At 48.9% G+C, this 12257-nt stretch overlaps 1 protein-coding gene across 1 annotated transcript; it reads right to left on the bottom strand.

The window, feature by feature from the left end:
* Window positions 1-1624: 1624 nt before the first annotated feature.
* ZSWIM3 (zinc finger SWIM-type containing 3) lies at window positions 1625-11844 on the bottom strand. Its single transcript, XM_021689215.2, has 2 exons — window positions 11690-11844; window positions 1625-3713 (listed from the first exon to the last, which is right to left on the bottom strand). The coding sequence occupies exons 1-2, from the start codon at window positions 11842-11844 to the stop codon at window positions 1754-1756; spliced, it is 2115 nt and encodes a 704-aa protein (XP_021544890.2). The 3' UTR covers window positions 1625-1753.
* Between the last annotated feature and the right edge of the window lie 413 nt (window positions 11845-12257).

Raw genomic sequence — 12257 nt, 5'->3', positions numbered from 1 at the left:
AAGAGAAGTCAACCTCCCACCCCTTTGGGGGCTGTGTCATGGCTGACCGCGGTCGTCAATCGCCTCACACCTCCACCTCTTCAGAAATCACTCACCCACTGCCTCGCTCGGTCGCCATTTCTCCCTATTTGACCCTGCCTCTGACTCTGACTGACCTCTAGGCTCACCAACCGCGGGACCAGCTTCGTCGTGACTCGGGCCAATGGCCGGAAGAGTTCGCGTTCGGTTTTGGGGGCCTAGACCAATCGTAGCCCGGCGATTTGTGGGCGGGTGCTGTTCCTAGGGTTACGAGGGGCTCGGCTAGCGGTGACCAATGAAAGCCCGAGGACACTAGCATCCAGGCGAGCCTGAGCCCTGAGGCTGGAACTCCGAAGCCCCGCGCCTGGGGAGAAGACTCTGGAAGGGCGTGTTACTATGGAAACTCAGAGGCCGAAAATGAAAAGGAAAATAAATAGCAGTGCTTTATGGATTTTTCTTTCTTTTCTGATCAAATTCCAAAGCCCCGGGTGGGTGTGTGTGGGGGTGGGGGGTGGGGGTGGGTCGGGTAGGAAAGGATGCCTAGTGGTTGTACTGTGTCTTCTGCCTGATGCGGAAACTGAGGCCCAGGTCTCAGATTCTGATTTCTCCATCTGGGGTCAGGGGCCCAGCGCTTAGAGTTGAGGAAATCCAGAAGATTTTGTGAGAGCTGAACCTTGTGTTGCCCAGCCCCAGCCCCTCCAGTGTTTTACAGAAGGAGATCCAGAATGGCGCTGTGACTTGTTTGAGGTCATGGCAGACTAGTGCAGGAGCCAAGACTGACTGCCACCTTTGACCTCGGTTCCCCTGAAGATGACATCTGGGAAAGCTGGGTAGCTCCCAGGTTTTAGGTGATTAAGATTACAAACTAGCAACAACGGAAGTCCATGCTGGGGCTTAGAACTGGAAGGAAAATGTTGTTTATATAAACCTAGAGGGTAAATTGGGATCAGAACAGGCCAACACTTATCTTTACAGATGAGAAGCCAGGGGTCAAAGAAATTAGAAACTTGCCCACAGTCCCCCCAGCAAATGCAGTGGAGTCTAGGGTTCAGGTTCCCCCCGCCCCACAGCTATTTGGCCTCCTCCTGCTAGAATTTTAGGCAGCCTGAAATCAGTGTTGAAGCCTTGGTTGGTAGGAAGAGGATGAAGTCCGTGGTGGACTGCTAAGTCTTTGAATTTAAGGCAGCAGGTGCTTAACCCACAACCCCCATTAGGTTCCTTCCCTGTGCAAGCAGCACACAGTTCCCCTGCTTATTTATTAAAAACACACAACCTTTATTTACTATGAAAAAAAAAAAGTACAAATAACAGAATCTTCGTAAAGAGCAGCAACAGCCAAGGTCACCCTCCGTCCCTTCCTCCCCGAAAACAGGTCCTTTTAACAGGTATATTTTGTCTCACCCTATCCTGGGGCAGGAGTTCACCTCTCTAATGAGAGTAAGATCTGATCTCAGGAATCAGGGCAGAAAGAGGGGTGACCTTTCAGCATGGAGGTAACTTTGGCCTTGACAATGAAGGAGGCTCCCAAGGAATGACAAAGGTAGGGCAGAAAAGGAGGTGGATTCAAAGGACCTGTCACCCACTGGGGTTCCTCCTCCCCCTGTTGTAACAATCTTCCTAGCCCTACCTAGGAAGACCCTGGTGAGAATGCTGGTCCCTAGCATGTCCCGCCTGCCTTGAGCTCTCAGACTTCCAAGGACAGGGGCCTGTGGTCCAATGTGCCAGTGCCAGTGCTTCAATCATGAATCGTGGCTCCGGTGGGAGGGAGTCCCTCCCCTTCCTCTGGCTTTCCCCAGAGGAAAGGGAGGCGGCCCACATCCTTGAAGTCCTCTGGCTGCTGACTGGGCTCAGGCGGCTGGCAGGGGTCTGCCCAGATGTCCACAATCTTGCGCAGGGTGGAACAGCGCTCCTCTAACTCTGGCCCCTCGCTCTGCATGAGCAGGTTTGCTAGCTCCCTGCTTAGGTCCTGAATCATGTCACTCCGTCCTTGCCTCCCAGGCTGGCCTGTGTTTGGGACTATGACGGGGTCCCGGAGCTCCCCACTGGGCCCAAGGAGGTGCTGGTACCTCTTCTGCCACCGGCGGCACACCATGGCTTCTCCCACGGGCTTCTGGCTGGTGTGCAGCAGGGCCAAAATGTGCCGGCATGGCAGGTGGTACCACCGTTGAAAGGAACAGCTGCAGCTACAGCCATCTTTGCTCACCTGGTGAGAATCCTCCAGTAGCTGAATGTCCACCGAGGAGCCAGCCACGTCCACCAGGTGGGTGGAGTTCTGTGCCACCTCCCACTCGTTATGGCATAGCTTATAGGCCAGTTGGGAGCCACTGCTGTGCAAGGCATCTAGCATGCCGTACTGGGAGATGCCGCCCTGGGAGGGCCGCACCTGTGGCTGCTGCCGCAGCTGCCCCCGCTGCGGGCCTGGCTTGGTCTCTTCCACGGGGAGCCTGGTGAGGCTCCCCCCACAGACTCCAAACGCCTTCTTGGGCTTTGGTGGCATGCTGGCTGGCCGGGCTCTTTTTAACTTGGGAGGAGCTGTGGGCAAGTTCTTCAAGCCTTTGGTATTAAAGAAGTCTATATAATCCACAAAGCGGAGGATGCAGTCCAGCAGACACTGCTGTTCCCGGAAGAGGCTGGACACCTTGCTGGTGACCACGTCTAGGCTGTCCATGTACGTGTTACACGCGTGCAGGCCTTTCCTCACATGCATGTACCAGAGCAGTTCACAGGAGAACCAGTGGGCCTGCAGGAAGCCAAAGAGCTGCTCATCTAGTAAGGCTTGGGACATCTGACAGAGATTTTGCAGGCTGGCATCAGAAGTGACAAACACGGCCTCCCGGAGGGCTTCCTTCATGAGCCTTTTAAAGGATGGATTTGCTGAACTCCGATGCAACTTCTTCTCCAGGAGCCGGGTGGTGTGGTAGATGGAGAGGAGGATGCGCGCAGCAGGGAAGATCTCCTGCAGGACGGCTCGATGAGGGAAGGACGGGTCCACGAACACCACCTTGACCTTGGGCCAATCTGAGTTGAACTCCGTGAAGATACTCAGCATCTTGGCCACGGAGGTAGCTGTCTCAGCCTGAAGCACTGCAAAGTGTACCACGCGACCCTCTCGTTCCTTGTTCTCCACCAAGAAAGCATAAAGGATGTGGCCCTGGGCGTTCTCCACCCGGTGCAGCAAGAGATTCTCTGGGAAGCGGATGAACAGATCGCTCATCTTGCTGCTCTGGAAGCTGAGCCGGTCCAGGTCTTGGCTGTTGCCCACGCTGAGAGAGGCCATGGAACCCTCATCCACCTTAAGAAAGTTTTTCATCACTTTTGCTATCTTGGCCAGGTCAGAAGGAGTGATGCCCTCCTGCTCTGGCTTTGAGGGTGCTTGGACCTTATCTAAGCAAAATGATGGTTCAACAGGGGACTTCTCGGCCAGGTCAAGGTCTTTCTTGATCGCGGGCTGCGCGGGCTGCGCGGGCTGGGATTTCTGCAGGCACACTGTCTTTTGAGATTTGCCAGCGGTGTCTCCTCTAGGACTTGCAGTTTTGGAGTCAACATGGATATGCTGGGTGTTGAGTTCACTGATAAACAGTCTATCCAGTTTCTCATTGTACCGCAGAAGCAAGTACGCTGGGCACACGTCCGCCTCTGAGGTTCTCTTCCTGTTTGACTGAGTCCGAATACAGACAAATTTCACCTGCACATATCTAGGGAAGGTAGAGGTGACAGTGAGAAAGGTACTGCCCGCCCCTTTCTCTTATAAGACAAGACCCCGTAGGGATACAGTGGCTGATACGTGTCCCAGAGATCACGAGGCAGTGTAGGATGTAGGGAAGGAAGCCTGACATTCACGCTCCAATCCCAAAGTGTTCAGCTCTTTTGTCAAGACCCTGTCCAGCTAACACTGCATTAATTTTCATCTTCCGCAGTTCTAAGCCCCGCTCCTTTCCCTTTCATTCACCCTCTGTGGCCCATCTGTAGCTCCCAGTGATTCAGTGTGAGGCAAGCCACGAGGGAAAACAGACAAGAGGCAGCAGCAGAGGGCCAGCTGGTTCCTCACTGTTTAAAGTGTCCCCTTTGTTCCTGCCTTTTGGAAACTACTGCTTTTGCCTCCTCCTCCTCCAGACAGCAACGGTACAAGTGGCCCTCTCTCACAGGAAACATCTCTATTCATCTTTTATTTCAACAAAAATGTCCAAATCCTAAGAGAACCCCTGGGTCAGATGATCTTCAGGTCCCTGTCAGCTTTGCCATTCTAGACTGAAAGTGATGATTCAAAGGAGAGGGGTAATTAAATTAAGTATCTGCTCTTTTCCTATCCCCATTCAACCCATGCTTCGAGGTCAAATCAGGTCCCACCTTCTCCAGGAAGGCTTTGTGGATGTCTTCAACCCACAGCAACTGCTCCCTTCTCTGAACTCATAGCATTTATTTAACATAAAAGGCTTAAAAGCTTTTCTGGGTGGCAGTATACCTAGTGGTTAAACAGTGGAGATGCTGGAGGCTGACGGCCTGGATATGAATCAGGGCTCCACACTCAGAAGCTCTTTGACCTTGGGCAAGTCACTCTACCCCTCTGTGTGCATTATTAAGACTGTTATGAGCATTAGGGGCGCCTGGCTGGCTCAAGATCAAGCGTGCAACTCTTGATCTTGGTGTTGCAAGTTCAAGCCCCACGTTGGGTGTAGAGATTAGTCAAAAATAAAAAAAAATTTTTAAAGATTTTATTTATTCATTTGAAAGAGACAGAGATCACAGAGGGAGAGGGAGAAGGAGAAGCAGACTACCCCCTGAGCAGGGAGCCCGACATGGGACTCGATCCCAGGACCCGGAGATCATGACCTGAGCCAAAGGCAGACGCTCAACCAACTGAGCCACCCAGGTGCCCCCAAAAATAAAATCTTAAAGAAAAAAAAAAAAGATGGTTATGGGGATTAAAGAAGCCCAGACATAATATTTAGCCCAGAGCCTGGTTCAGCCTTTTATTTATGCTAAATAGAAGCCTGCTACTGTTACTACAGCTCCTATGCCTTGTGATGTTCTCTCGTTCTCTCGGGTGTTTATAAAGTACTTTAACAATTGGATGGGGCTGTCATCAAGTGGCAAGACTGAGTTATTTCTCCGTGTATTCCAAGCATCTAACACAATGCTATTCTTTCAGCAGATGTTTATCAAAGATGTTCCAAAGAATGACGCATAGACCATGGGTGGGACGGGTCACACCCCTGCCTCCTCAGGGAGTGTCCTAGCAACCAGGAGAGGGGGAAAAATCTCAGCCCCTGGCATGACGTGACACAGCCTGGGCACCTCACTAACCCTCTCCCAAATACTCTAATCTAGCTGGTCCTGTCTGCCCACCCTGTGGGGTAAGCTTAGAAAAACAGGCTAGGTCAGGCCTGCAGTAACAGGGTGGAGTGGTCCAGGGCTGAAAATGCCTGCACCCACTGTGTGCACAGGGCTGGGGCGGCAACACCATCCCTAGCTCAGGGCCAGGAAGGGGCTGGCGCAGCCCAGTAGTAGGCAAGGCCAGTCAGTGGTGACCGAGGTGTGGCCTCTGCCTATCTCATCAGACTCCTTTCCCACCCCCTCACCATCTTATTTTTTGTGCCCTAGAAAGACTAACTTCCTGTATTCACTATACTGTGTCTCACCTCTCTGCCTTTGCTCGTGTTTGTCTCTCTCTGGAATGCCCTTCCCACCTGCCTTCATCTCAAAGCTTACTCCTCCTTCAGGACTACATGCAACCATCAACATCATTTTTAGGAAGCCTTCCCCAAGTCCATAGACTGGGCCCTACCCTTTTGCCGGCTCAACGTCTTAGCAGAGCCCTAGCTCATCACATTAGATTGACTTCACATGCTCTTAGTGCATGTTTGTTAGGTTAGTCTAAAAAAAGAAGCGGGGGCGCCTGGGTGGCTCAGTCGTTAAGCGTCTGCCTTCGGCTCGGGTCATGATCCCAGGGTCCTGGGATCGAGCCCCGCATCGGGCTCCCTGCTCAGCGGGAAGCCTGCTTCTCCTTCTCCCACTCCCCCTGCTTGTGTTCCTGCTCTCACTGTGTCTCTCTCTGTCAAATAAATAAATAAAATCTTTAAAAACAAAACAAAAAAAAGAAGCGAATGCTAACCATAAAGGTCTTTCAAACCTTTCCTGGTGCCATTAATGACCGATTGTACCTCCGAGGGTGGAAACCTTGGCATTCTTTTTAATTCCTCCTTTTCCACATCTATACCCAATAGGTTAACCAGTCTTTTACATTCTTTCCTACCAGTACTACATGTATTAAGGTATTATATGCCAGGCTATATTAAGCCCGTAACACGCACCATTTTATATTAGGAAAGGGGTTCTATTATCCTCATTTTACAGATGGGGAAACAAGCTTAAAAATGTCCTTAAGGTAAGAATCTGGGATTTGAACTAAGCCTGCTTGGCTACAGGCTGTGTAGTTAACCCTTATACTGCCTGTCTGCTTTCAAAATCTCTCTCCTTTCTTGGAATACTCATTCTTACCCTCAGCACACTAGTCAGGTTCAATAACTTCCTTAAAGATCTCTAAACACTGGGGTGCCTGGGTGGCTCGGTTGGGTGTCTGCCTTTGGCTCAGGTCATGATCCTGGAGTCCCAGGATTGAGCCCCACATCGGGCTCCCTGCTCAGTGGGGAGTCTGCTTCTCCCTCTGCCCCTCACCCTGCTTGTGCTCTCTCTCTCTCAAAAATAAATGAAATCTTAAAAAAAAAAAAAAAAAGATCTCTAAACATAATGTCCTTGTTGGCATCATGCATTTCAAACATCATGGGTACTAGGTTGAAGCCTGTTTTTTCCCTGCTTTGTTAAATCTTTTTTATTGAGATATAACCTACATATAGTAAAGTATGCAAATTTTTTGTTAAGAACTTGAGTACTGCAGTTATTTTAATCTGTACTTAGTTTTCTCACGGCTTAATGCATCGACGCCCTTGAAGACAGGCACAAGGTTTCACACCTTTCTGAATCTCCCTTACTGCTTGTATCTGAGACCGCTCAACCAGTATCTGGAGGAAGGGAGTCAGCCAGCCTTGCTTCCCATCCACTTTGTAGGTGTCTGTATTCCCTACTGGACAGTGCTGCCAGGTGCCCCCAGTGCCCAGTCCCACAGCTAGCACACAGCAGGTGCTCAAACCATGCGGACCAAATGAATGTTAAATGATTGACTGCGGAGCACAGGAAGTTCTCCTTGTAGAACATGAGAAGTATCCTAGGAAGACCACTGGGAGAGTTCCATGAGAACGCTTGGCTTCTGGTCCTAGCACTATTCCTTTTCCTAACTATGACATCGAAAAGTCCTTCGTTTAATTTCAAACATTTACCAAGTCCTGTTATGTACTGAACACTCTACTAGTGGCTTACAGGGCTACACAGACTAATTAGATGTCTCCACTCACTAAGTCTATGTGAGCAGAGAGAGGCTCACACAGGCAGCCAGTGAAATACTGAGTGAATAGTTCAAGAGTGGTACAAGCGGGGCGCCTGGGTGGCTCAGTCATTAAGCGTCTGCCTTTGGCTCAGGTCATGATCCCGGGGTCCTGGGATCGAGCCCCGCATTGGGCTCCCTACTCCGTGGGAAGCCTGCTTCTCCCTCCTCCACTCCCCCTGCTTGTGTTCCCTCTTTCGCTGTGTCTCTCTGTCAAATAAATAAATAAACAAAATCTTAAAAAAAAAAGAAAAAAGGGGCGCCTGGGTGGCTCAGTTGGTTAAGCGACTGCCTTCGGCTCAGGTCATGATCCTGGAGTCCCTGGATCGAGTCCCGCATCGGGCTCCCTGCTCAGCAAGGAGCCTGCTTCTCCCTCTAAACCCTCCCCCCTCTCATGTACTCTCTCTCATTCTCGCTCTCTCAAATAAATAAATAAATCTTTAAAAAAAAAAAAAAAAGAAAAAAGAGAGGTACAAGCAATATACTTAGAACTGAACAAGGAGTGACTCATTCTCTGGGGCCTGGCACAGATTAACTAAGGCTTCTGATTAATTTTACATTTGTGTCCTTGTGTGTAAATCACACCTTCAGCAATGAATAGGATTTTTATAGGTGGAGTAAAGTCATTTTGGACAATATAGCTTAAGTTAGGAACAAGACTTCCGAGTCAGAAGATCTGAGTTTAAGTTTCAGCTCTACCACTTATTAGCTGTGTGAACCTGGACAAGTCATTTCACTTCCTCTAAGTCTCCCAAATCCTTTTCTGTAAATACAGAAATAACAAGAGTACTGGTCTATGAAAAGTCAGTACCTCATTCAAAACCAACCAGACCCACTAAAAGTGAATTCATTTAAAAAGTTGTGACTGGATCTGTAGGTTGCTAACTCAACAGCCCTTAGCCCCTTCTTCCTTCCTAACAGAAAGCCAACTTAATTTGGGTTGCCATTCCTCCCCCACATAGCTAAGTACTTCAGAGCTAGTCTAAGCCAATTAAGGTAATCTCATTAGGAATGGGCATGGATACTGGCCCAATTCTGGAGAAAGAAACATGATAGGAAATCTGCAGGAAACCAAGGAAGACTTTTCCCTTTGGACATGACCCCTGCATTTGTGCCATGTGGGGAGCCTTCCTGCAGGCAAAGCTGAGACCTGAGGATGGCAGAATGGAAAGAAACAAAAAGCCTGGGCCATGGAAACAGCCACCTTCAAATGTCCCCTCTGGGCTTCTAAGAAATAAGCCATTTTTGAATCAGAGTTTTCAGTTAATTGCAGCCAAAATATTATATTTAGAGGCTCCTGACTGCCTCAGTTGGAAGAGCATACGACTCTTGATCTCAGGGTCATACCGGCTGCTCCCCCTGCTTGTGCTGTCTTTGACAAAATCTTTAAAAAAATATATTTAACAAAATGTAGGTTATAATGGCAGCATATACCAATTTTTTTTAAAGGTTTTATTTATTTATTTGAGAGAGAATGAGAGAGAGAGAGCACATGAGAGGGGGGAGGGTCAGAGGGAGAAGGAGACCCCCTGCTGAGCAAGGAGCCTGACATGGGACTCGATCCCGGGACTCCAGGATCATGACCTGAGCCGAAGGCAGTCGCTTAACCAACTGAGCCACCCAGGCGCCCCCAATTTTTTTTTTTTAAAGATTTTATTTATTTATTTGACAGAGAGAGACACAGCAAGAGAGGGAACACAAGCAGGGGGAGTGGGAGAGGGAGAAGCAGGCCTCCTGCCGAGGAGGGAGCTTGATGTGGGGCTCGATCCCAGGACCCTGGGATCATGACCCGAGCCGAAGGCAGATGCTTAACAAATGAGTCACCCAGGCGCCCCAGCATATACCCATTCTTAAAATAATCAAAGCATGACTTATAGTGTCAACTGTTGGGTTTTTTTTTTTTTTTCCTGGTGCATTTCCCCCAAACACTATGATGCTTTATTTACTGTCTCACTTTTACAATATGGAAAGGTCAGTTTTATGGAAACATTCCTGGGCTTTATCAGGTTCCCCAAGGGTCTAATTTAATTCTTTGCTATGCATATCCTTTGTCAAATTCCTATCACATCATCAGCCTTGTTGATTTCCCTTCTTCCCTTGTTCATGGGTGTGGGGGGGGGGGGAGGCTGACGTGATGGAAGGAATTCGCAATCATTACTTTCAGAGACTTCACTAAGTCCTACAACTCTTGGGAGATGTGTAATTTCAGTTTGCAATTAGTTTTCTTTCCATTATGTTATCCTGATGTTTACCACATCTGTTGATTAGCCAGAAGCTGAGTGCCAAAGATGCTAATGGGACTGGTAGGGATAAGCAGGAAATTATTTAGTAGTGACTAATTTTATTAGTGGCTGCTTTATTAGCAAGATTTTTGTATGACATCTGCTTTCCTACTGGGCCTTGTGACTATGGACACATGGAAAATGAAAACTCAGATAATAAGGGCCTAGTTCAAAGAGTGTGATGAGGATTAAATGAAACAATGCCTGTAAAGTTCTTAGTAGAGTGTCTGGAATGCGGTCCAAAAATATGTTCCGAAAAAGATAGCTATTTAACTGAACAGCAATGGAAAGAGACAGGAGACTACTCCATGGACTATTCGAAGAATATCAATCCCCAAAAGACATACCAAAAAGAAAAACACAACAGCCATATATAAAAATGAGAGGGGAAACTGGGTATAAAAATCATAGAATCTTCCAGCGGAATGGGACTTTTGGTCAGTGATTAATTCCCACAGCACATTTGCCTCTCAAAGTACTGAGTCCAAGTACCACTTTCTAACATGTACTAGTTAACAACTTCGGTGAGTACTTACAGAGCACCACATTTCTGCTCCTACACGCATTTTGTTATTTACTCTTCTCCACATCCACCTCATTTTACAGAGGACAAAATGGCCATAGAAATTAAGTCTTGCCCAAACTCTAGGGTAAAGCCCATCATTCTGACTCCTGAGCTCTCCCTTTTAACCACTGATGGAGTTCAGGGCAGGCTGCCCCAGAATTTGCCACTTTGGCATGTGGATTATTTTGAGCTGAAAAACAATCAAGATCCAACAGACTCAAGAAGAGCTCTTCCCGGGACGCCTGGGTGGCTCAGTCGGTTGTCTGCCTTCAGCTCAGGTCATGATCCCAGGGCCCTGGGATCGAGTCCCGCATCAGGCTCCTTGCTCAGCAGGGAGCCTGCTTCTCCCTCTCCCTCTGCTGCTCCCCCTGCTTGTACCCTTACTCACTCTCGCCCACTTTCTCTAACAAATACATAAATAAAATCTTAAAAAAAAAAAAAAAAAAAGAAGAGCTCTTCCCCTCTCCCTTAACCACCTAACGTAATTTAGACAGGGAGCCCGTACTTTGAGTTGGCCCCCACAGAGTGTGTTCAAATTCGAACTGACTTGCAATTTTTAAAAAGTGGAGATACTGACCCAAAGCCAGGATTTCTGACTTCTGCCCCCAATTCTGGCAACACCGGCTCTTCATTTTCACCTGGTGGCCATTAGCTGGAGTTGATTAGATAGGGCCTGCTCTCCATTTCACCCCAGTCACACCTCTGTGGTCCCTGCTACAAAGACCTGGTGTCTGTTATTATTTCATCATTCCTTACTTTCTTACACTGGGCTGTTTCACCTGAGCCCTGAAGACAATGGAGTTGTCAACCCTTATCTTAGCCTCTCAGCCAGTTTTCTCAGCTGCCAAAAGGGAAAAATAGCATATAATTCTCAATACAGCCTTGCGGGGTAAAGCATGCACACTACAAAGAAGGATGCCTGGGGCATGGGAAGTGTTTGAAAAAACGGTTGTTAATCTCAGAAGCTCAAGAACCGTGTACAAAATGAACGAATGAATGCACAAACTAACCAACAATTGAACGCGTTAACTGCTTTGTCAAGAGAACACTGACGAAGGAAATCATCGCGAAGGCGTTTTTACCTATTTGTGAAGACAGTAATTTGTATGAGGGATACTGAAGGTGCTCAAAGAATGGGGCAAATTGCAGTTATTCCGGGAATTCCGGGAAAGCTGTAATCAAGTGAATGAGTGAAGGGGAAGTGGGTGGTCAAAAAGCGATGCCTGTGAGGGTTTTGCTCTTTTCACCAGGGACAGGACAGGTGCTTAAAGCCTGTTGAATGCTCGAGACCGGGGCCCATCTGCACCCCCTCTCCCTCCTCCTCCAGGCCTCCCTCCAGGGGACAGACAGTCCGGCCTCCTCCCCACCCTCCTGCCCCGCCCTTACAGGATGTCCTCGCGGATGGAGGTGCCATGGTTGAGGTTGTGGAAGCGGACGGAGACGCAGTCCCTGAGAATGAAGGAGCACCTGTTCTCCTTTTTGTAGGCGCTGAAGCACTCCTTGAAATCCTCGTAGGTCTTGAAGCAGCTGCCCAGCTCCATGGCCGCCCCCTGAGCCCACACCAGGGCCTGGTCCCAAGATCAACACCAGGGTTCAGAGGTCATACTCTGAGGGTCTACAGGCTGGCGTGTGTCCAGTATGCCTTAAGGGTCGGCCCCAACTGAGTGGCCTTAACTTAGGAGTACCCCTAGGGCTGAGCGGGATATATGGGTCTGGGGGCGTCTTTGCTCTCCGACAGAGCGGGAGAAAAAAAATTACACTCATTCCTTATTACTTAGTCCCAGGTTCCGCCCCCTCACAGTCACACCCAATCACACACGGGATTCCCAGACTGGCACTCATTTTCTCCAATCGCCAGAGAAAGATAGGCAGCCTCTCGCGAAGACTGACAGGAGAACCGGCCAATCATAACTTGGATCCCGCTTTCTCAGGGTTGGCAGGGGATTTCCGGTTA

The sequence above is a fragment of the Neomonachus schauinslandi genome, chromosome 10 (genome assembly GCF_002201575.2).
Source record: "Neomonachus schauinslandi chromosome 10, ASM220157v2, whole genome shotgun sequence".
In the NCBI taxonomy this organism is placed as follows: domain Eukaryota; kingdom Metazoa; phylum Chordata; class Mammalia; order Carnivora; family Phocidae; genus Neomonachus; species Neomonachus schauinslandi.
The sequence above is the reverse complement of the archived record's forward strand: the minus strand, read 5'-3'. Positions and strand labels throughout refer to the sequence as shown.

Coding starts and splice junctions, on each gene's coding strand:
- ZSWIM3 (XM_021689215.2), bottom strand. CDS start 11,844: ATGGAGCTGGGCAGCTGCTTCAAGACCTACGAGGATTTCAAGGAGTGC. Junction 3,714..11,689: donor TCCATCCGCGAGGACATCCT/GTAAGGGCGGGG, acceptor TACCTTCCCTAG/ATATGTGCAGGTGAAATTTG.